Source organism: Somniosus microcephalus, chromosome 14, assembly GCF_052327205.1.
Source record: "Somniosus microcephalus isolate GS21.2 chromosome 14, FLI_Smic_1.0, whole genome shotgun sequence".
NCBI lineage: Eukaryota > Metazoa > Chordata > Chondrichthyes > Squaliformes > Somniosidae > Somniosus > Somniosus microcephalus.
The window spans coordinates 6,429,858-6,454,355 of NC_141000.1; the positions used below are offsets into that span (position 1 = coordinate 6,429,858).

Below are 24,498 nucleotides of genomic sequence, written 5' to 3' on the forward strand. Positions count from 1 at the left end.
ATGATTTCAAGCTAAAGTTAACTAAATATATTGTTTTGTTAAAAAAAAATATCCAGAAAGTGTAAAATAGATATGTAGAAAAAGATTTGCATGATGAATAGTAAACCAACCAAATGATTTGTACTAACCAATTTAAACATAATTGCAAAAAACAAAACCCTGGAATGCTGCCCTGGCTCCCACATCCAAAATGTTCTTGGCTCATTTTTGTAGTTACACAGCTATAATATTTTTGGACCTTTTCTAACCTTCTTACCCTAGATTATTTTGGCTCTTGAATCTTGGATCCTTCTCATGATTCCCAACTCTCTATACTTAGAAGTATTTATCCTTTCTTTGCGATCTAGGCAAGCTTTTGATACTATACCCAGGAAATGAACAAGCCCTGTCTGGTAATTGCTTTTAGTTACTGGACATCTCTTATAACTTCATAAGATTTCACTGGGGTCTTCAAAGTCAATATAGTATCAAATCAAACCTCATGTCAAGTCAAAAATATTAAACAATTTTTTTTACAATAGATAAATAAGCACTTAAGAAACAGTCCTATAATATGGTTATATATTTACAGTAGAAAAACTTCTGCCTAAGTAGACAAAATATGGAGTGCAGCTGGAACAGAGTGAACAACTTGGGAGTTTGGTAAGTGTGGGAGTTCGCTGAAGTGGGGACAGGAGGTGCTTGCTTTTCCTAACTTCTCCCGCAGAGCGGCGGCGAACCTGAAGGGGAGCAGACTGAGGCCCGAGAGCGGGGATAAAAGCAGCAGCAGACCTGCAACTACAACAGAAAACTACAGTGTGACATCACAGGTAAGGCAGGTAAGTGATTCGTAGTGACTGTGGGCTAAGTTTTAAGTTAACATGTAACATAACTAAATTTTAAAAACTAAACTTAATTTATTTAATTTAATTAACTAAATGAGGTAAATAATTTGATTAACACTAAACTAATAATTGAATAAATAAATAAAACAATGGGAGAACAGGAGATGTGTCGCTGCTGCAATATGTGGGAGCTTGTGGACATTTTTGTCCAGGGCGACTACATCTGCGGTAAGTGTCTGCGGCTTGAGGAACTTCGGCTCCAAGTTGAGGAGCTGGAGTCCGAACTGCAGACATTGCGAGACATCAGGGAGGGAGAAAGTTACATGGACCTTTTGCTCCAAGGAGGTAGCCACACCCCTTAGATTAAATACTTTAGAATTGACACGTGGTCAGGGACAGGAGGGTGTGACTGCGAGTGAGGCAGATACGGGGATCCAGGAGGTAGTATTGCAGGAGCCTCAGTCCCTGCACTTGTCCAATAGATTCGAGGCTCTTGCAACCCTTGTGGACAAGTGCGGGGACTGCGGGGAGAATGAGCAAACTGACCACGGCACCATGGTACAGGAAGCCGTTCAAGTGGGGGAAGTAAAAAGGAAGGTGGTTGAAGTAGGCGACAGTATAGTTAGGGGGAAAGACACTGTTCTCTGCAACCAGGAGCGTGAGTCCCGAAGGCTATGTTGCCAACCTGGGAGGGGGAGGATCCAGTTGTCGTGGTCCACGTAGGTACCAATGACATAGGTAGGACTAAGAAAGAGATTCTGCAGAGAGAGTTTCAGCAGCTAGGGACTAAATTAAAAAGCGGAACCACAAAGGTCATAATCTCTGGGTTATTACCGGAGCCACGAGCAAATTGGCATAGGGTCAATAGGATCAGGGAGATGAATGCGTGGCTCAACGATTGGTGTGGGAGAAGTGGGTTTCAATTCGTGGGGCACTGGCACCAGTACTGGGGAAAGAGAGAGCTGTTCCGTTGGGACAGACTACACCTGAACCATGCTGGGATCAGAGTTCTAGCGAATCGAATAACTAGGGAGGTAGATAGCACTTTAAACTAAATAAGGTGGGGGGGGAGGGTCTTGGTGGAGAGAAATCTAGAATGCTAAAAAGAAAAGACAAGGAAGCAATGCAGGAAAGTGATTGGGGTAAGGATAACCAGATTGTTTCAGGAAGGGGCAGAGCATACAAACAAAAGAGTGCACTAACAAATAGGGCAGTATTTTCATTGTGCCGTGGAGTCAGGATTGGAGGCGTGCGGGGGGTTAAAATCCTGAAATCAGGGGTTAAAATCCCGACCCCTTCCCGCACCCAAACCCGCCTCCATGCCAGTTTCAAAGGAGGTGGGTACGCACCCCGCACTGGGACCTGCCTACCCGAGGCGGGAAGGGATTAGTGCCAATTAACTGCCTGTTAACAGGTAGTTAACAGGCAGTTTTTAGCCTAATCCCTATTTTTGATGTTGAAGTGTGGGATTCCCGACGGCTCCAAACCACGCCAAGTTAGAGGAGGCTGACCGTCGGGTTCAAGGACTTGGCGGGGTCGAGATGTCGGTGTTCAGGTGAGTGATGTGTGCATGAGTGCAAAGGTAAGTGTGTTTGGTGTGTCTAAAGTGATTAAATAAGTTTTACATACCTTTTCTTACCTTTTCAGCCTTCCTTCCTTTAGGTTCCGGGAGTCCCTCATCTCACCAGCACAGAAAGCAGAATGGCTGCGAACTGTCAAAAGTGACAGCCTTCAGCTTTCCGTGCAGGAGAGATTTCTAACTGAGTCTGTGAAGAAGGACTCAGATTAGAAGTAAGACTGTCAGTGTTTGACAGCTTCAAACAGCTGTGAAATACTGATATTTCATCTGTCAAAAGCTCTTGACAGATGACATTTCAGTCTGTGATGTCACGTGTTGCCGGATGGCCCTTAATTGGCCTGCTGAGCCCGCTGGGTGGGCTCAACAAGGTCAATCAAGTTAAAATCGCGTGGATTGGCCGTATCTCGATGGAGGCGGGACTACAACCCCGAAAGTTGTAGTCCCGCCTCCAACCCAACTCCTGAGTTAAATTCCTGCCCATAGGGTCTGGGTAAGAAAAAATGGAAAGACAAATAGGGCCATAGTACAAAAAAATGTTAAGATGTCTAAAAATGTTAAAAAGACAAATCTAAAGGCACTGTGTCTGAATGCACAAAGCATTCGTAATCAGGTAGATGAATTAACAGTGCAAATAGATGAAAACGGAAATGATATAATTGCGATTACGGAGACATGGCTGCAGGGTGACCAAGGCTGGGAGCTGAATATCCAAGGATATTCAATATTTAGGAAGGACAGGCAAAAAGGAAAAGGAGGTGGGGTGGTGTTGTTAGTAAAGGATGAAATCAGAGCAATAGTGAGAAAGGATATTGGCTCAGAAAATCAAGATGTAGAATCAGTCTGGGTAGAGCTAAGAAGCACCAAGGGGCAGAAAACATTGGTGGGAGTTGTTTATAGGCCTCCAAACAGTAGTGGTAATGTAGCGGACAGCAACAAACAGGAAATTAGAGATGCATGTAACAAGGGTACTACAGTAATCATGGGTGACTTTAATCTACATATAGACTGGCCAAACCAAATTAGCAATAATACTGTGGAAGATGAATTCCTGGAGTGTGTTCGAGATGGCTTTTTAGACCAGTACGTTGAGGAGCCAACTAGGGAACAGGCTATCCTAGATTGGGTATTGTGCAATGAGAAGGGGTTAATTAATAATCTTGTTGTGCGGGGTCCTTTAGGGAAGAGTGACCTTAACATGATAGAATTCTTCATTAAGATGGAAAGTGAAGTCGTCCAATCCGAAACTAGGGTCCTAAATCTAAACAAAGGAAACTACGAAGGTATGAGGAGTGAGTTGGCTATGATAGATTGGGGAGCTTCATTAAAAGGCATAACGGTGGATAGGCAATGGCTAACATTTAAGGAACGAATGCATGTATTGCAACAGTTATACATTCCTTTCTGGTGCAAAAACCCAAAAGGAAAAGTGGCCCAACCATGGCTAACAAAAGAAATTAAGGAGAGTATTAGATCCAAAGAGGAGTCATATAAAGTTGCCAGAAAAAAGTAGCAAGCCTGAGGATTGGGAGCAGTTTAGAGTTCAGCAAAAAAAGACCAAGAAATTGATTAAGAGGGGAAAAATAGAGTATGAGAGTAAACTTGAAAGGAACATAAAAGGTGGACTGTAAAAGCTTCTACAAGTATGTAAAAAGAAAAAGATTAGGGAAGACAAATGCAGGTCCCTTACAGTCAGAAATGGGAGAATTTATAATGGGGAACAAGGAAATGGCAGAGTAATTAAACAAATACTTTGGTTCTGTCTTCATGGAAGAGGCCACAAATAACTTCCCAGAAATGCTAAGGAACCAAGGGTCTAGTAAGAAGGAGGAATTAAAAGAAATTAGTAATACTGCAGTAAAAAAAATAGTGCTGGAGAAATTAATGGGACTGAAAGCCGTTAAATCCCCAGGGCCTTATAATCTGCATCCCAGAGTACAAAAAGAGGTAGCCATGGAAATAGTGGATGCATTGGTCGTCATCTTCTAAATTTCTATAGATTATGGAACAGTTCCTGCAGATTGGAGGGTGGCAAATATACCGGCACTATTTAAAAAAGGAGGGAGAGAGAAAACAGGGAACTACATCAGTAGTAGGGAAAATGCTAGAGTCTATTATAATGGTTGTGATAACAGGACACAGAAAATATCAAGGGGATTAGACAAAGTCAACATGGATTTATGAAAGGGAAATCATGTTTGACAAACCTACTGGAGTTTTTTGAGAATGTAACTGGTAGAATAGATAAGGGAGAACCACTGGATGTGGTGTATTTGGATTTTCAGAAGGCCTTTGATAAAGTCCCACATAAGAGGTTCGTGTGCAAAATTAAAGCACATGGGATTGGGGGTAATATGGATTGAAAATTGGTTAACAGACAGGAAACAGAGAGTAGGAATAAATGGGTCTTTTTTGGGGTGGCAGGCAGTGACTAGTGGGGTACTGCAGGGATCAGTGCTTGGGCCCCAGCTATTCACAATATATATCAATGATTTGGATGAGGGAACCAAATGTAATATTTCCAAGTTTGCTGACGACACGAAGCTAGGTGGAATTGTGAGTTGTGAGGAGGATGCAAAGAGGCTTCAAGGTGATTTAGACAAGTTGAGTGAGTGGGCAAATACATGGCAGATACAGTATAACGTGGATAAATGTGAAGTTATCCACTTCGGTAGGAAAAACAGAAAGGCAGAGTATTATTTAAATGGTGATAGATTGGGAAATGTTGATGTACAAAGGGATCTGGGTGTCCTTGTACACCAGTCACTGAAAGCAAACATGCAGGTGCAGCAAGCAGTTAGGAAGGCAAATGGTATGTTGGCCTTCATTGCAAGAGGATTTGAGTACAAGGATGTTTTACTACAGTTATACAGGGCCTTGGTGAGACCACACCTGAAGTACTGTGTGTAGTTTTGGTCTTCTTATCTAAGAAAGGATATACTTGCCATAGAGGGAGTGCAGCGAACGTTCACCAGACTGATTCCTGGGATGGCAGGACTGTCGTATGAGGAGAGATTGGGTTGACTAGGCCTGTATTCACTAGAGTTTAGAAGAATGAGAAGCGAGTGCGGACGGCGTTGAGTGAAGCGAGAGTTTGGTAAGTGAGAGAAAAGTTATTTAAGTTTATTTAGTGAGTTTAAGTGAAGGGAAAATTTAATTTTCTGAAGTAAGTTTAATTTATTAAAGTAAATTAAACTGCTGGGGAGTTGAAACCGGAAGTAGAATCCGGGTATAAAAAGGGGCGGGCCGAGTGCGGCAGTGCGAGTGCGGACGGCGTTGAGTGAAGCGAGAGTTTGGTAAGTGAGAGAGTTTGGGCAAGTGGGAGGTGAGGGGGTGTTCCTGTCCTGTTTTGTTCCCCACTCTCAGACTTAGCCAGCACTGTGGAAGCGGAGCAGCGAGGCGACTCAACCAAACAGACCCCACAGACAGCATTCAAAAGGGAGGTAGGTGATCAGCTGGTTGGTAGGTCCTCTTCCTTCTCTGTCATACCTTATAAGTTGGTAAGTCCTATTAAATAGTGGTGTGATATTCATCATCTATAACGGGGCAGAGGGTCTTCATAACTAATAATAAGAAATGTAATTAATTACATAGAAATGGGTGAACAGGTGATGTGTTACTGTTGTGAAATGTGGGAGCCGGTGGACCCCATTGAGGCTCACGGTGATTACATTTGCGATAAGTGTTTGCTGCTAGAGGAACTCAGGCTCCATGTTAAAGAGCTTGAGACCGAGCTTCAGACACTGCGACACATCAGGGAGGGGGAGAAGTACCTGGACTCTATGTTTCAGGAGGTGGTCACACCTATGAAATTAATTAATTCAGATGTAGTCCGTGGTTAGGGACAGAACGGTGTGACTATGAGTGAGGCAGGTACAGGGATCCAGGAGGTAGTGTTGGGGGAGCCGCAGCCCTTGCTCTTGTCAAACAGGTTCGAGGTTCTTACTCCCTGTGAGGGCGGGAGCAGGGACTGCAGGGAGGATGAGCAACCTGGCCACAGCACCGTGGAACAGGGGGCCATTGAAGAGGGGGGAGTAAATAGAAATGTTGTAGTGGTAGGGGATAGTATCATTAGGGGGATAGATAGGATTCTCTGCAGTCGAGAGCGGGAGTCCCGAAGGCTGTGTTGCCTGCCCGGTGCCAGGGTTAAGGACATCGCTTCTGGGCTGGAAAGAAACTTGGAGTGGGAGGGGGAGGATCCAGTTGTCGTGGTCCATGTTGGTACAAACGACGTAGATAGGACAAGGAAGAAGGTTCTGTTAAAGGAGTATGAGCAGCTAGGGGTCAAATTAAAAAACAGAACCTCAAGGGTAATAATCTCATTACCTGAGCCACGAGCGAATTTGGCTAGGATAAATAAAATTAAAGAGTTAAATGCATGGCTCAAAGACTGGTGTGGGAGAAATGGGTTTTGCTTCTTGGGACACTTGCATCAGTACTGGGGCAAGAGGGAGCTGTTCCGTTGGGACGGACTTCACTTGGCCAGTGCTGGGATTAGAATCCTGGCGAATCATATAACTAGGGCTGTAGAGAGGGCTTTAAACTAATTTAGTGGGGGGGGAGGTTTCTAGAGTGCAAACAATAAAAATGACAACGGAGAAGGTCATAGACCTAGGTAGCAGTCGGGGAATTAAAAATCAGAGCCTGTCAGGAAGGGACAGAAGGTATGGAGTAAAAGGTAAAGTAGTAAAAGGGGAAAAAGCAGGAATTAAGTGTCACAAAACATATTTGTAAGTTCTTTATCTGAATGCACGTAGCATTTGTAACAAAATGGATGAGTTAACGGCACAAATAACTACATATGGGTATGATCTTGTGGCCATTACAGAAACATGGCTGCAGGGTGACCATGACTGGGAATTAAACATACCAGGGTATTTAACAATCAGGAAGGACAGGCAGGAAGGAAGGGGAGGTGGGGTGGCTATGTTAATAAAGGAAGGAATCACTATAATACAGAGAAATGATATTGGGTCAAAGGATCAGGATAGTGAAACAGTTTGGGTGGAGATAAGGAATAATAAGGGGAAAAAAACACTAGTGGGCGTAGTCTATAGGCCTCCTAACAGTTGTAACTCTGTTGGACGGAGTATTAATCAGGAAATAGTTGGGGCTTGCAATAAGGGAACAGCTATAATTATGGGGGATTTTAGCTATCATATTAACTGGACAAATCAAATTGGGCAGGGCAGCCTTGAGGAAGAGTTCATTGAGTGTATTAGGGATGGGTCTCTTGAGCAGTATGTAACTGAACCGACCAGGTGGCAAGCAACCTTAGATCTGGTCCTGTGTAATGAGTCAGGATTCATTAAAAATGTCCTAGTAAAGGATCCCCTTGGAATGAGTGACCATAACATGGTTGAATTCCATATTCAATTAGAGGGTGCGAAGGTTGGATCTCAAACAAGCGTACTGAGCTTGAGTAAAGGAGACTATGAAGGTATGAGAGCGGAATTGATTAGCGTGGACTGGAAAAATAGATTAAAGGGTAAGACAGTACATGAGCAGTGGTGTACATTTAAGGAGTTATTTTACAACTTTCAAAAAATATATATTCCACTGAGGAAAAAAGGGTGTAAAAGAAATGACAGCCATCGTGGCTAAGTAAAGTAATTAAGGATAGTATCCGACTAAAAACAAGGGCATATAAGGTAGCCAAATCTAGTGGGAGGATAGAAGATTGGGAAGTCTTCAAAAGACAGCAAAAAATAACTAAAAGATTGATTAAGAAAGGGAAGATAGATTATGAAAGTAAATTAGCAAAAAATATAAAAACAGATAGCAAGAGTTTCTATAGTTATATAAAAAGAAAAAGGGTGGCTAAAGTAAATGTTGGTCCCTTAGAGGATGAGACCGGGAAATTAATGGTGGGAAACATGGAGATGGCAAAAACGCTGAACAAATATTTTGTTTCAGTCTTTACGGTAGAGGACACTAAGAATATCCCAACACTGGACAAACAGGGGGCTCTAGGGGGGGAGGAGCTAAATACGATTAAAATCACTAAGGAATTGGTACTCGGTAAAATAATGGGACTCAAGGCGGATAAATCCCCTGGACCTGATGGCTTTCGTCCTAGGGTCTTGAGGGAAGTGGCGGTAGGGATTGTGGATGCATTGGTAATAATTTTCCAAAACTCCCTGGACTCAGCAAAGGTCCCGGCAGATTGGAAAACTGCTAATGTAACACCCTTATTTAAAAAGGGTAGTAGGCAGAAGGCTGGAAACTATAGACCAGTTAGCCTAGCATCTGTGGTTGGTAAAATTTTGGAGTCCATTATTAAGGAGACAGTAACGGGACATTTGGATAAACATAATTTAATAGGACAAAGTCAGCATGGTTTTATGAAGGGGAAGTCATGTTTGACAAATTTGCTTGAGTTCTTTGAAGACGTAACATATAGGGTGGATAAAGGGGAACCAGTGGACGTAGTGTATTTAGACTTCCAAAAGGCATTTGACAAGGTGCCACACAAAAGATTATTGCTCAAGATAAAAAATCACGGGATTGGGGGTAATATTCTGGCATGGGTGGAGGATTGGTTATCTAACAGAAAGCAGAGAGTTGGGATAAATGGTTCATTCTCAGACTGGCAATCAGTAACTAGCGGTGTTCCGCAGGGGTCAGTGCTGGGACCCCAACTCTTTACAATCAATATTAACGATTTGGAGGAGGGGACCAAGTGTAACATATCAAAGTTTGCAAATGATACAAAGATGGGAGGGAAAGTAGTGAGTGAGGAGGACATAAAAAACCTGCAAAGGGACATAGACAGGCTAAGTAAGTGGGCAGAGATTTGGCAGATGGAATACAATACTGGAAAGTGTGAGGTTATGCACTTTGGCAGGAAAAATCATAGAGCAAGCTATTATCTTAATGGCAAGTAACTGGAAAGTACTGCAGTACAAAGGGATCTGGGGGTCTTGGTGCATGAAACTCAAAAAGTTAGTATGCAGGTGCAGCAGGTGATCAAGAAGGCCAATGGAATGTTGGCTTTTATTGCTAGGGGGATAGAATATAAAAGCAGGGAGGTATTGCTGCAGTTATACAAGGTATTGGTGAGACCACACCTGGAATACTGCATACAGTTTTGGTGTCCATACTTAAGAAAAGACATACTTGCTCTCGAGACAGTACAAAGAAGGTTCACTCGGTTAATCCCGGGGATGAGGGGGTGGACATATGAGGAGAGGTTGAGTAGATTGGGACTCTACTCATTGGAGTTCAGAAGAATGAGAGGCGATCTTATTGAAACATATAAGATTGTGAAGGGGCTTGATCGGGTGGATGCGGTGAGGATGTTCCCAATGATGGGTGAAACTAGAACTAGGGGGCATAATCTTAGAATAAGGGGCTGCTCTTTCAAATCTGAGATGAGGAGAAACTTCTTCACTCAGAGGGTAGTAGGTCTGTGGAATTTGCTGCCCCAGAAAGCTGTGGAAGCTACATCATTAAATAAATTTAAAACAGAAATAGACAGTTTCCTAGAAGTAAAGGGAATTAGGGGTTACAGGGAGCGGGCAGGAAATTGGACATGAGTCTAGGTTCGGATCGGTCATGGCCCTGTGGGTGGCGGAGCGGGCCTAGGGGCCGTGTAGCCTGGTCCTGTTCCTGCTTCTTGTGTTCTAATTCTGTGTTAGATTTCAGGAGATGGTTCTATTCACAGGGATTAGTGGAGACCTCGGGAACAGGCTGCCAGCTAGGAGTCCTTCAAGAGTAAATTGGGCCTGTTCCTGGCTGGGGTGGAGATCATCTTTTACAGAAGGTAAGTACTGCAGGAAATACAGGGACAGAGTGATCTCCTGGATGAGTTTCGATCGCCTGGATGGGTCGGAGAGGAATTTCCCAGATTTTTTCTCCCAAATTGACCATTGGGTTTTTATCTGGTTTTTTGCCTCTCCCGGGAGATCACATGGGTTCGGGTGGGATGGAGAGTGGAAGTAGATTTGAGGTTAGGATCAGATCAGCCATGATCTTATTGAATGGCGGAGCAGGCTCGAGGGGCCGATTGGCCGACTTCTGCTCCTATTTCTTATGTTCTTATCTCATTGAAACGTATAAAATTCTGCCAGGGCTAGACAGACTGGATGCAGGGAGGATGTTTCCCCTGGCTGGGGGGTCGAGAACGAGGGGTCACAGTCTCAGGATACGGGGTAGGACATTTAGGACTGAGATGAGGAGAAATTTCTTCACTCAGAGGGTGGTGAACCTGTGGAATTCTCTACCACAGAAGGCTGTGGAGGCCAAGTCACTGAATATATTTAAGAAGGAGTTAGATAGATTTCTAGACACAAAAGGCATCAAGGGGTATGGGGACAGAGCGGGAATATGGTATTGAGATAAAGGATCAGCCATGATCATATTGAATGGCGGAGCAGGCTTGAAGGGCAGAATGGCCGACTCCTGCTTCTATTTGTCTATGTTTCTATGTTCTAATATTAAACAGATGCAACTCTAAGGACTAAGCTAATTCTTTGTAAATAGCTTTTAAATTCACAGTGGGGGAGAAATTCCCCTTCTTTGCGCCTCCCATGGGGGGCACAAATGAGGTGCAAAGGCCTTTTCGCCCGGCCATGGCGCTAACCGCGCCTCCCACCAAATTCCACGGGAGGTTAGTGGCGGTGCTACCGGGATGCGCCTCAATCTCATGCACCCGGGTCCCCTGCAGCAGTTGCTGCCATCGCCCCGGTAGCGTCCCGGCAGAAAAATTCCCCTTCGCCCCCTGCAGCAGCGCCGGGCGATGGCAGCGACTGCTGCAGGGGACGCGAGCAGGGCGGCCGGCCGCTAGTGGGGCGGAAGTTAAAGGTGAGGTGGCCGGCCACCCTGAAAAAAATGTCGGCATTTTTGAAAAACATTTTTTTTTTGCTCCGATCGCAGGGTCTGTGCTGTGATCGGTCAGACCGGCACTCTGCTTGAGTGCCGGGCTGATCACGCGACACCCCCACTCCCCGGGTGCTGCAGGTACGTTTTTTTAAACAAAACTGCAGAGTTGGCAGTGTGAAGCCCTTCCCTTTAATTCAGGGAAAAGCCCCTGCAACGTGTCAGTGGCTCACGGCCCAGTGCGTGGCGCTGCTGAGCCGTTCACCCTTGGTCGTGAACTCCCACCCCCCCCCCCCCCTCTTGCGCTCCAAGAAGGAAGTGGAGCGCTTGAATGGGGATTTTAGAAAGGCTGAAGAGGTTAGTGCCTGGCGCTAACTTTTCCAGATTTTCTGATTTAGCGCCCCAAACGGGGCTCGAGGGGAATTTCTAGCCAACAGTGTTTCTCCTTTATTTCTGTGCACCAAGTTGGCCAGTAGTGACTGGCTGCTTCTCCGAGATTTCAAACTGCCTCTTCTCATGGGATTTTACAAATGTCCCCATTTCAAACAGAAGAGTCTTTTTATGTTGCAGAAAAGTGTTACTGGGACTTCCCAGATTTTAAGGCTGCGATTTTGCCAGCGCACAGAGAGCGGGTTCGGAGGCAGGTCAGGTGTAAAATTCAAAATGATTGACGGTGGGTCGGGAACCCGTGGCGAACCCACCTCCACGCCAGTTTCCAAAGTGTCCGCTCTGCGCCTTCAGACCAGACCTGACACCAAGCGGCGGGAGAGGCACTTAAGGTAGTTAATAGCTTGTTAACTCCTTGTTAAATGCTATTTTGCCAGGCTTATTCCATTTTCACATTTTTAATGTGTTCCACGTCGTTTGGCAAACACGCCAGCTGTGTGTGTCGGGTCTTCCAACGAGCTGAATAGTTCAGAGCTGCAACTGCTGCATAAAACCTAACCTATCACATCAGTTAATTTTCAAATGGCCAAAGTTGCTGAATTCATGATTTGGAGGACACCTTTGAGCTGTATTGAGATTGTAAGTGTGTGTTGTGAACTCTATATGCACTGTCACCTCTGCGGAATAAACTCTCTCCCCATTGACTTACTCCTGATAACATCTCATCCTCAACTATCATATATAACAGCAGAATGGGAGCCATCCTGGTCCTCAGATTCAGAAGAGGATCATCCGCAGCAGCAGCAGAACCAGGCACAGCAGCAGCACCAACAAGAAGAGCGCCAACCTTCTCCTCAGCCACCGGATGCTGCACAGGGCAGAGGCCATCAGCACAGGGGTGCACCGTGCCGCAGGAGATACCCCCAACACAGGGTTTACAGGCAGAAGATGAGCTTCCTCAACATGAGTGAGCAGCAGTGCCAAAGGAGGCTGAGACTTTCATGAGAGGTAGTCGCAGACATCTGCACAATGCTGCACCAAGACTTGCGTCTTGCGTCTTGCTGCAATTATGTAGGGCCCTGGTGAGACCACACCTGGAGTATTGTGTACAGTTTTGGTCTCCTTCCCTAAGGAAGGATATACTTGCCATAGAGGGAGTGCAACGAAGGTTCACCAGACTGGTTCCTGGGATGGGGGGATTGTCCTATGAGGAAAGATTGAGTAGACTAGCCTATATTCTCTAGAGTCTAGAAGAATGAAAGGTGATCTCATTGAAACATACAAAATTCTTACAGGGCTTGACAGGGTAGATGCAGGGAGGATGTTTCCCCTGGCTGGGGAGTCTAGAACCAGGGGTCACAGTTTCAGAATAAGGGGTCAGCCATTTAGGACTGAGATGAGGAGAAATGTCTTCACTCAGAGGGTGGTGAATCTTTGGAATTCTCTACCCCAGAGGGCTGTGGAGGCTCAGTCGTTGAGTATATTCAAGATATAGATCGATAGATTTTTTAATATTAAGGGAATCAAGGGATATGGGGATAGTGCAGGAAAGTGGAGATGAGGTAGAAGATCAGCCATGATCTTATTGAATGGCTCGAAGGGCCAAATGGCCTACTCCTGCTCCTATTTCTTATGTTCTTACCATTGACTGTCAAAGTCACCATTGCCCACACCTCTTTGCGTCAGGGTCCTTCCAGGGATCAGCAGCGGCATCTCCCATTCGGCCGCCCACAGATGTATCACGCAGGTTACCGATGCCCTCTTTGCAAAGTCTGCCAATTACATCCACTTTTCAACTGTGTTACCGCGTGGGCGCGAGGCTTTGTCAATCTGGATGGCTTTCCATGGGTGCAGTGCATCATCAGACTGCACCCATGTGGCCTTCAGGGCACCCCATAACAATCCAGCAGTATTTGTGAACCGCAAGGGCTTCCACTCCCTTAACGTGGAGCTGGTGTGTAACCACAGGAAGAGCATCATGCATGTGTGTGCCAAGTACCCTGGCAGCTGCCATGACTCTTACATCCTGCGCCAGTCCACTGTGCCTCAGCTCTTCGCTCCGCCCAACGAACTTTCCGGATGGCTACTTGGAGACAAGGACTATCCCCTGAAGACGTGGCTAATGACGCCAATGAGGAGGCCATCCAACTAGTCTGTAGAGTGCTACAATCAGAGCCACATTTGTACCAGAGGTGTCACTGAGCAAACAATTCAGACATCTATCATAGATAAAAACATCTTCCACAGTAATAAGAAATTGGGGCAGAGATTTTGTGTGTAGTTTTTAAAGTCATAATTTATTTGCTTTAAATTCTGAAGTTATTACAAAAGATAACGTGGCAGTTTGGCTTTGCACTGATGCTGCAATTACAGGGTAAATACGCCCTCAATCTGGTATCCAATCCTTACCTGACACTGGACAGAAACTGACTCAGACTCCGTTCAAAGTTAGTTTGGGTCATAGGACCTGATTTATACTGTAAGGTTAATGTTAGTGTAAAGCACTTTTCACTTTATACTGACATTATACTTTCAGAATATGAATGCATCCTATGTGGAAAACAATTCCATCCAGTTTAATATGTGATAGACAATATGCAGTGGTGTAAATTAGTACAGCATCAAAATTTACAACCAAAACTTGATTTTGTCTATGTAGAGAATCTATCAACAGATGACCAAATCTGCCCCTGTTTTAAAACAGAAACAAAACAGCTATCAAAAAACAATAAATGCAGTAGCTTATAAAAATACCACCTACCAGATCGGGGCAATAAGCAGCCAGGACAGCTGCCAGCACCAAACCATCCAACAAATCCAAGTCAAAATTAATTACCCAGCGTGTTGGTGGTGCAGCACCTATTAAAGGAGGAGGGATGAAAGTGAAAAGATAAGACAATCATATAAAAATAAAAATAAAGATAAAAGCAAAGTGTTGAATTTAGAGTATATAGTCAAACTTTGTTATTACATGTTCATAGATTTTCAGACTTCAATTCGTAATCTTAAAAGAGTTTCCTTTGAGACCAACAGATAAAATTTGCAATTAGAAACCACCTATTGTACCACAGCCAGTTATGACAAGGTTCTGTTAAAGTTGTTTTGAGCACCCTGGCTTTGGTGTTGCTTTAAAGTTTGACAGAAAAAATGTTTTTGAATTCATATGATAGGAAGATCATCTAACCATCATGTTATGTAAAATGACTGCGTTGTGAATGATTAGAAACAGGTCCATTAAAATTAAGCAATAAAGTATGATCTGAGATTGTGCTGCTGACATGGATCTGCTGGATGCCATTATGTTCACATAGTAGCAGGAAGCTTTTTACATTACGCTCTTGAGTGTAAAAGACTTCCAATTAAGTAATTTTTGAAGCATTGTTATTGAAGTACAGGAAACTTTGTTATATCCGGCACCAACGGGACCGAGCTGTTGCCGATCTATCAAAACTGCCGGACATACAAAGTTAATGTTGAAGCATACGGAGGTTTTCATCTCCGTATCTGACAACAAACACTGTTGCTTAGCAACAGCTTGTAAACAGTCGGCCCGTACCTTGGAAGCGTCTCTGTAGCTTAGCAGCAGCTTCAGAGAGACTTTCCAGAGCCCGGCTGTTGAAAACAAAGCCACGAGAAGAAAAAAAAACTAACAAAACGGCTCCTGATTTCTGCCGGTAGATCGAGGTTTCCGGACATACAACCTCCGGATAAACCAAAGTTTCCTGTAATGTAGAAAGCTAGAGTGAAAGAACTGAAGGATATGGGGTGGGTTGTAAAACTGGAGGAGGTTGCAAAAGTAGGGAATATGATGGCATGGAGATATTTGTAAACATGAATAAGGGGTTTGAAACTCAACTTAGTCAAACAGGACACTATGGGGTTGAAATTCATGTAGGCCCGTTTTAAGCTGAGAATCGCTGTTAAATTGGTCAGGGGCCTTAATTATATTTAAATAAATGGGCTGCCAGCATTAGTCCTGTTGTTAATTGGCAGCACACTTAATTGAGGCCTTCAATTTCCAACGTTCATGCCATTATTTAAAGTCAGTCTGTACCTCTTAAAAGGGAGATGCATTTTGGCTGCAGGCAACCTGAAGACAGCTAAACACATGACAGAAGAAGCAGATACTTCAAGACCCCTGCACTTTTCCAACACTGCAATGGAGGTCCTGCAGGAGGAGGGACATTCTCGTCCCACCAAACTGCTCGGCAGCAGTGGGCACAGGTGCCGCAGGATGTCAGTGCAGAGCATCGCCCCACGCAACTGGCTCCAATGTAGGAAGATGTGTAATGAACTGACCAGGGTTGCTAAAGTAAGACTCCTAACTCCAATCTCACATCACTGTCCATAACCCTGCACTACAAGTAGTCCTAGCACTAACCACCCTTCCCTCCCGTGAGAACCAGCACTCTCCTCCATTCATACAGCACACTTCACTCCACCTCCTTTTGCTCCTAATGCCACCTCTGCACCTCCTACTCTCCTCATTAGTACTCCCTTCACCTCCACACACGTCTGCCACCCTTCATACACCAGCACTACTATGCGACCTTGATGTGCACGTCCTCAAACCATCTCACTAACCAACCACTAACGCTCTCCCTTCTTTCTTGCAGGCAAAGCTGGCGAACAATAGTAGGGGGCACTCGAGGACAGGTGGAGGCAGAGCATTCATTCAGGTCCTCTCCTCACTCGAGGAGCAAGTCATAGAGATCATGAGGGTGGGTTGCATCAGGAACATCGCATGTGGCCAGGCTGGAGGAAGCATCTTGCAGTGTTCTTGAATATATTTCACTCTTTCACTCAAATCTCACCCGGCTTTTTCCAGCAACCACTCATCTATATCTGCTTATTCTTCACACTGAAACCTAATTCTTGTTCCTCTCTTCCCTTTATGGTCAACAAAATGTAGAGTGCCCGGAGGATAAGGAGCTGAGAGAAAGCATCACAGAAGAGGGCACTGCATCATTTGACCTTACTTTAGCAAGCACCAGCTCAGAGACTGGCACTACGTGTACGTTAGAGAATAGGCTAGAGGGGTCTGCGCGGGGAGACTCAATGAGCACTAGTATGCAGGAGAGGAGCATGGACAGCAGGTTGGGAAGCAGCTAGCCAGAGGGAGAGCTTGCATCCTAGCCCTGCTGCAGAGGGCAGAGATGAAGATATTAAGGGCGCAGTCCACATGCAAAGACTGATCCCTCTACACCAGGACCTTTTAACTGTACTGGGCAGCCTGCCAGAGAACTTGCAGACAATGGAACAGAGCATGGAGCACTCCATTTCTAGCTTGTTTGGGGTCATCCAGCAAGGCATGCAGAACATGCAGTCAACCATGGAGCGAGCAATCAGCTCTATGAACACTGCAGTGGGGCCCACAATGATGAAGCCTTGGTTAGGCCTCAGTTAGAATACTGTATCCACTTTTTGCCTCTTTGGAAGCTTTGGAAAGGGTGCAGTGGAGGACCACAAGATTGATTCTCATGTTTAAACCAATTTAGTTGCCATGATAGGTTCAAAGAGCTCTACGCTCTACACTTTAGAGAAGCGCAGACTTAGGGGTGATTTGATTGAGGTTTATAAGATGATGAAGGGAATAGATGGTGTTTGTGTAGACAGTTTGTTTCAAGTAAATAGGTTAGCAAGGACCAGGGGTCCTAATTTAAAGTTATGTAAGGTCAGAGCTAGTTTAGATGTTAGGCGGTGGTTCTTTGCCCCGAGAATAGTAGAGCTGTAGAATAGGCTGCCGGCTCATGCAGTGAACTCTGATTTGCTGAATTCCTTCAGGCAAGAGCTGGACCTATTTCTGGCTAGGGTACAGATCACCTTGTACAAAAGATAGGTAATGTATAACATTAATCAGGGCCAGAGTGGTCTCCTGGACTAGTTTCGATCGCCTAAGAGGGTCGGAGAGGAATTTTCCAATTTTTCCCCCCATTTACCTAGCATTTTATCTATCTTTTTGCCTCTCCCAGGAGAGTACATGGTTTTTGGGTTTGGTTGGGACTGTATTTATTGTGATGCACAGGGCATTACAGTTGTGTAGGACAGATTGGATGGACTAATGGGTCTTTTCCTGCCTGCCATTGTTCGTATGTTCATATGTAACAGCTCTGACAGTTTTGCTGGGGGCTCAGACTGCTGCCATCGTGGCTCTGGGGTCTAGTACATCCTCAGTCTACAGGAACAGGCCAGTATGATCTTCCCCACAATTTTATGGGCTGATACTGCCCCGTTTCTGTCCAGTGAAAATCTGTCCTAAAGTTTGGTGGGGTGCAGGTGATTGTTCCCCTCTTGCACGGTATAGAAACATAGAAGATAGGAGCAGGAGTAGGCCATTCGGCCACTCGAGCCTGCTCTGCCATTCAATGAGATCATGGCTGATCATCCAAATTAAGTACCCTGTCCCTGCCTTCTCCCCATATCCCTTGATCCCTTTAGCATTAAGAAATATATCCAACTCCTTCTTGAATATATTTAATGAATTGGCCTCCACTGCCTTCTGTGGCAGAGAATTTCACAGGTTCACCACTTTCTGGGTGAAGAAATTCCTCCTCATCTCAGTCCTAAATGGCTTACCCCTTATCCTTAGACTATGACCCCTAGTTCTGGACTCCCCGGCCATCGGGAACATCCTTCCTGCATCTAGTCTGTCCAGGCCTGACAGAATTTTATAGGTTTCGATGAGATCCCCTCTCAATCTTCTAAACTCCAGTGAGTATAAGCCCAATCGACACAATCTCTCCTCATACATCATTCCTGCCGTCCCAGGTATCAGCCTGGTGAATCTTCGCTGCACTCCTTCCATGGCAAGAACATTCTTCCTCAGATAAGGCGACCAAAACTGCACACAATGCTCAAGGTGCGGTCTCACCAAGGCCCTGTACAACTGCAGCAAGACATCCTTGTTCCTGTACTCGAACCCTCTTGCTACGAAGGACAACATACCATTTGCCTTCTTAACCGCCTGCTGCACCTGCATGCTTACCTTCAGCGACTGGTGCACAAGAACACCCAGGTCTCTTTGCACTTCCCCTTCTCCCAATCTATTGCCATTCAAATAATAATCTGCCTTCCTGTTTTTGCCACCAAAGTGGATAACCTCACATTTATCCACATTATAGTGCATTTGCCATGTTTCTGCCCAATCACCCAACCTGTCCAAATCGTACTGGAGTTTCACGACATCCTCCTCACAGCATACCCTCCCACCCAGCTTTAAAGTAAATTCCAAGGTGTTTGCCTTTGATTGAAAATATAGCAAAATCACAAGGATATCACAGAATAAATCTTTTTCTTACAAAGTGGAAGATTTTCTGGTCATAAGAATGGTATGTAGCCCTGAAGCCCTCCAACCCATGTCACTCAAGAGCCACAACATCAAGTAGAAGTTCTGGGAGATAGCTTGATTCATCAATCAATAACAGAAATTTGGCCCGTGAGACAAAGCAGAAAGGTTTATTAGGCCCTTCTGATGAATTTTCTTCAGGATTTTTAGTTAAGGGAGATAGGACACTGGTGAATATGATATATAATCTCCAGTGCATCTTGGCACAAAGCTCTGGACCCTGTTTTCCTGTTTTTTTAATAACCACCATTTTTTTTTCCTGAATGAGGACAACTGATCCTAAATCTAGCCCTGGAAAAAAATGCTGTGCCAAATGGTAGAGTAGCCAAGTATTCTATCCTGAAAAAGAAGCATTAACCACAAGATTCAAAAATAATCAATAATGGTGTAATCTGTTCCCTATTGTATCAACAAGGGATTTCTTCTGTTAAAACAGAATCCACACATAGCTGCTGCTATAAGAAACAATCTTCAAGTACATAAGTCATATGATCAAACTGGTGCAAAGGAATGGGGAAAATCATCACTACCATCAATCCCAAGGCCCATAGGTTCTCATTTTAACTGTGTTGCCTGTTTCAAAAAACTGAAGAAAGTCTTATGGTATTAGGTTAATTTATCTGTGCAGATAATGATTTTAATTTGCACTCTATATGGTTTGCCTAAAGATTCCAAATACCACCCAAGTAAAAGAATACTTTAAACATTTTACATTTACCTTTCTGGCAACATTCCCACACTGTGTTTCTCATGGTTTCATAGTGAAAATTGAGCCACGTCAGCAGGACACGCTCACCCGTGGAATATATATTGCTGGAAAGGGGCTCAGTATTTATTCTTGGGACATTTTCCAAGCATTTTTGATTGCCAAAAATACTGTTGATATCCTTCAGCGTCAATCGAGAAAGAACCAAAACCTAAAAAATACAAGACAACTTTAGTTATTATTATACCATTAATTTGTCAGCAAAAATCCACACTATATTTAAAAAAAACCATGAATTATACATCCAGCAGTAGATTTGCAGACAGTCCTTCTAAATCTGATAACTGACATTTCAACCCAGCCCAAAATACCAGGATGAAAAGTCCACTCTCTTACTTGTATCAGAAATCGGGTGGGTGGGCAAATAAAATCGGGGTAATGACACCTCCTCTGATCCTGTCACCTTCCTGTATAATGTCACTTTAACCTGCTGTTTTTAGCAGGTGCGAGGGACACCACCCAGAAGGCAGCAGTGTCCTGCTTTAAGTGTGCAGATGACGTAATTGGGGCCCAACTACAATTTTTACCCATGGCTTGAGTCAACCAGGCCAATCTGGCAGGAAGTGAATCTGGGGCCATAAGAGGCCCATAAAAGTGAGAAGATTTTTTTTGGTTTCCTTGTGGTCTGGGAGAAGCAAGAGTGCTCCTCCAGGCCCCACAAAGTAACTTTGAACCTTTCCTGCCCCGGGCTTACTTCTCCCCGCCCCCCACCACCGCCCCCTCCCTCCACCACAGTGCCCTCCCATTCCCCCTCCTATGCACTTAACTGACTGTGGGAGCATTCCTTTGTGTCCCCAATGACAGTCTCCTGCTGACCAAATTCCACTCCCAACAACCGGCCAGCTAGCTTCCCGCCAGGTTCGGGCAGTAGACTGACAGAGAGCATGCAAATGAGGCTGGGGAAATAAAATATTCTGGGCCTCACGCTGTGGGGAGTCGGATGGTTTGCCACCCAACTCAGCCGCACCCCCCCCCACCTGTACAACTCTTTATGGCAGATAAAATCTAGGCTTATATTTCAGGGTTCTATTGAGAGTGGATGTGTGCCAAAGCACTAACCCAAGCAACCAAGCAATTACAGGCTATAGTTTAACATCTGTGTCAGGGAAAAATTTTGAATCTTTAATTAAAAATGAAATTCTTAAATATCTAGCTGAAGAAAAAATAACTTAAAGTCCATATTGTCTATCATCTTCCCAAATCCCAAAGCTTTCCTGTTGAGATCTCCTCTGTTCACTCCTTCTCAGGCTGTGTACTCAGTAATTACACATCCATGATGACTTTAATCTTCACCTTAATTCCCCTTGCTCCCTCTCCTATGATTTGTCTACCCCGCCTGCCTTACCCTCATCCTTCATATCAACTTCCGCACCAACATCCAAGTCCGCTCCACTCCCTTGATCTAGCAATTCCATGTGGGCTCACCACATCCAAGGTCTCAATTTTTGATATGGCTATCTGCAACTACTTCTTGGTTTCCATAACCATCCACATATCCCTACCTACTTCTAAATTGACCATCTACCGTTCAACCGCTGTAAAAGAAAACTGCTCCCAGCGATCTCATCAATTCAGTCCCTAACTTCCAACTCCCCCTCATCTATGCCTGAACCCATGATGACACCAATGCTGCTAAACACCTCGTTCATTTCTACAAGGTTTTCAGCACTTGCATTTTTATTTTTATTTGAATTAAGCTCACCACTTTACAAGTATTTGAAGTGTTTTACATGCATTGTGTGTGTTCATTAAAGTCTTTCATATAGCACATCATACATTAAATCTATTTTGGTATACTAAATGTGTCTGTAACAGAGAGAAAAAATATCAAGTGTTACACTTTTCTCATTGGCTCAAATAAGCTATTCCAGCATACAGATTCATCGAAATATAGATTGGTAAGTGGAACTGTAGTTATTATTTAAGCTGTCACTGGTATTGTATTGCGCCTCCGAGGTTCTTCCTCGTCTCCTATGGCCATAACCTTGAACAAGCAGCCATTTATCTTTGTTAAAGCCTGGTTGGCTGACTGACTGCACCACAATATCCAAGCTGAACATCAAAACATCTCCTTCCTGTTTTAGCCCAAACATCAATCACCCGCAATAGTACAAAAAACACATCCCAAACACCTTTAGCTCAGATTAATATTTCTCTCTCTCTCTCTCTCTCTCTCTCTTTCATACCCACAGATATAGGAAAATCTAAACATTCCAATTAATATCAGCAAAACACAGGTAATAATTAGAGTTTTCAGAATTCAACTAGTTTATTTTTATTTGCATAAAGAGTTCAAATCAAGATACAAAAAGACAGTCTTGCTCTGTCCCCCTTGCTCTACACTTACATATGTCACTAATTAGAATATTAGCATTTTCTCTCAATATAACAGGTGGTAATCAGGTAGTAGTTAGAGGCAGTTTGCTTCAAATACTTTATTTTGAAAAATAAACTCAAATTAAGATGAGGAAAGAAACTCTTTCTCAGTTTAAAGTGTTTCCTGAAGTTTATAGAACACTAAACAAAACCTACAACAGGTATGTATTCAGTACTTTGTTTTTTTTGTTTGCACTCATACATAGCCTTTCTCATCAAAACAATTTCATATAAATTTTATCTGAATACAGATTTTAAAGTTTGTCCTCTACCTTTCCTTAACTAATTTTGAAAATACAACTGAGCATAAACTGCTAGAAGCTAAAGAACAATATTTAAGTAGTTCAACTATTGGATGGTACTGACACATCCAGATAAATTGAGTATAGTGCATGTGCTCAGACTACTATCTGAATTCAGCTAACAATGTGAGCTCTAGACAATATGAAGTGCAAATATCAACATCAAGCCTAGGGGTTCTGGAGAAGCTGAGACCTTTAAGTAAAATCTTTAATGAAGGCGTTAAAAGACACAAAAGACAATTCATTGGCTACGTTTAAAGGTTGCACTGTGTTAACATGTAATTCTTTTATTTAAAAATGTGTTTAAACCTTTATTTTGGACATTAGAAAGTTAAAAATAAAAATAAAATTGTGCGTACATAAACAATTAAAAATTCTTTAAACATTTTACCTTGTAAATCTGTAGCAACATATCAGTCCATGAACGTATGCTTGTAGACTCAAACACATCATCATCCAGGTCAAAAATTTCAGCACTTTCTGGGCTCTGTACGCAACTCTAAAAGGCAAAATGTAATTTTGGTACAGTGCTGTCTATTTAGTGTCTATTTAGTGCATATTAGGCACTCTACATTATTGCAAGTATGACTGGCCTGCTTTATCAGCATTCCATAGGTAAAATAACTAAAGGACTCCCCAAATGACTATACCTTTTATATAATGTGGCAAAGACAACTACTGATACTCAGTATCATTAAGTTACTTACACTAAAAAACAGCTTAGAGTGGCATTATGAATATGATTCTTCCCATTTGTAACATGTCTAGTGGTATATGGAGGATATGAATAAAAGAGAAGCAAGTTTGTTCACAAAAATACTGGTTATGTATCTATCCTTAATCCATGCAGCAGAAATCACCCAAAATGCACGCACCTTGACATGAATCAGTCATTCATGAAAGAAAGACTTATGAAATAATACTGAGCGGCCTGCGGGTGGCGCTGTCCAGGGAGAGTATAAATACTCGGGCACGGGCCCAGCTTGCGCAGGACATTCTTAACAGGAACTAGTGAAGGACACGACTAGACATCCATGTTGTAAAACAGTTGATTAAAGCTTCGTTTAACGCTTAGACCAAGTGCCTAGTAGTTTTCTTATGTCACACCTTATCTGTAAGGGAATACTCGAGAGTTATCTTAGTAATATGTGAATAGTGTGAATGAAGACAGACTATCTGATTAGCAGAGTCTTTAATGCAGAGTCCCTCATCTACCCAACACCAATTCCCTTTTGGACTGAAAGAGGTGGCTTTGTTGTTGATATTCAAAAACTATTTTATGACGTTGATTGTTATACTTTGGTACAGGTTGCTTCACTTTTCCTAAGAAAAGACGAGCAACATGTGTTAGAAAAGTGTACCTTTAATACAGCATGGGAGAGAGGCATTGTACAAATGCCCCAATGCCATGGCATCAACATTACTCAAACTGTATAACACGGCAGTATATCCTTCCTTCTCCCTTTGGTAGCCTGGGCTAATTAAAGTGTTGCATGAAGGATAACTAAAGAAAGGGTAGGGCCTATTAGAGATCATGAGGGTAATCTGTGTGTGGAGGCAGGAGACGTTGGTAGGGTTCCTAATGAATACTTTGCGTCTGTTTTCACAAAGGAGAGGGGCGAAGCAGACAATGCTATCAGGGAGGAGGTGTGTGAAATATTAGATGAAATAAACATAGTGAGAGAGGAAGTATTAAGGGGTTTAGCAGCTTTAAAAGTGGATAACTCCCCAGGCCTGGATGAAATGTATCCTAGGCAGTTAAGCGAAGCAAAAGTGGAAATAGCAGAGGCCCTGACCATCATTTTCCAATCCTCTCTGGCTTCAGGTGTGGGGTCAGGGGACTGGAGGACTGCTAATGTGGTACCCTTGTTTAAAAAGGGAGAAAAGGATAGACCGAATAATTACAGGCCAGTCAGCCGAACCTCGGTGGTGGGAAAATTATTGGAAAGAATTCTGAAGGACAGGATAAATCTTCATTTAGAGAGACACGGATTAATCAAAGATAGTCAGCACGGATTTGTTAAGGGAAGGTCGTGTCTGACAAACTTGATTGAATTTTTTGAGGAGGTAACAAGGAGGGTAGATGAGGGTGGTGTGTTTGA

General features: G+C 43.6%; 1 protein-coding gene across 2 annotated transcripts in view; it reads right to left on the minus strand.

Annotated features, from left to right (window-relative positions):
- The window catches only part of LOC147107297 (cilia- and flagella-associated protein 47-like), a 797,073-nt gene that overhangs the window by 457,715 nt on the left and 314,860 nt on the right, over positions 1-24,498 (minus strand). For both annotated transcript variants that reach the window (XM_086006182.1, XM_086006181.1), the window contains 3 exons: positions 22,788-22,895; positions 19,671-19,869; positions 14,369-14,466 (listed from right to left, as the gene is read on the minus strand). In XM_086006182.1, the coding sequence (XP_085862308.1) occupies positions 14,369-14,466; positions 19,671-19,869; positions 22,788-22,895 (405 nt within the window). The remainder of the gene's footprint in view (positions 1-14,368; positions 14,467-19,670; positions 19,870-22,787; positions 22,896-24,498) is intronic.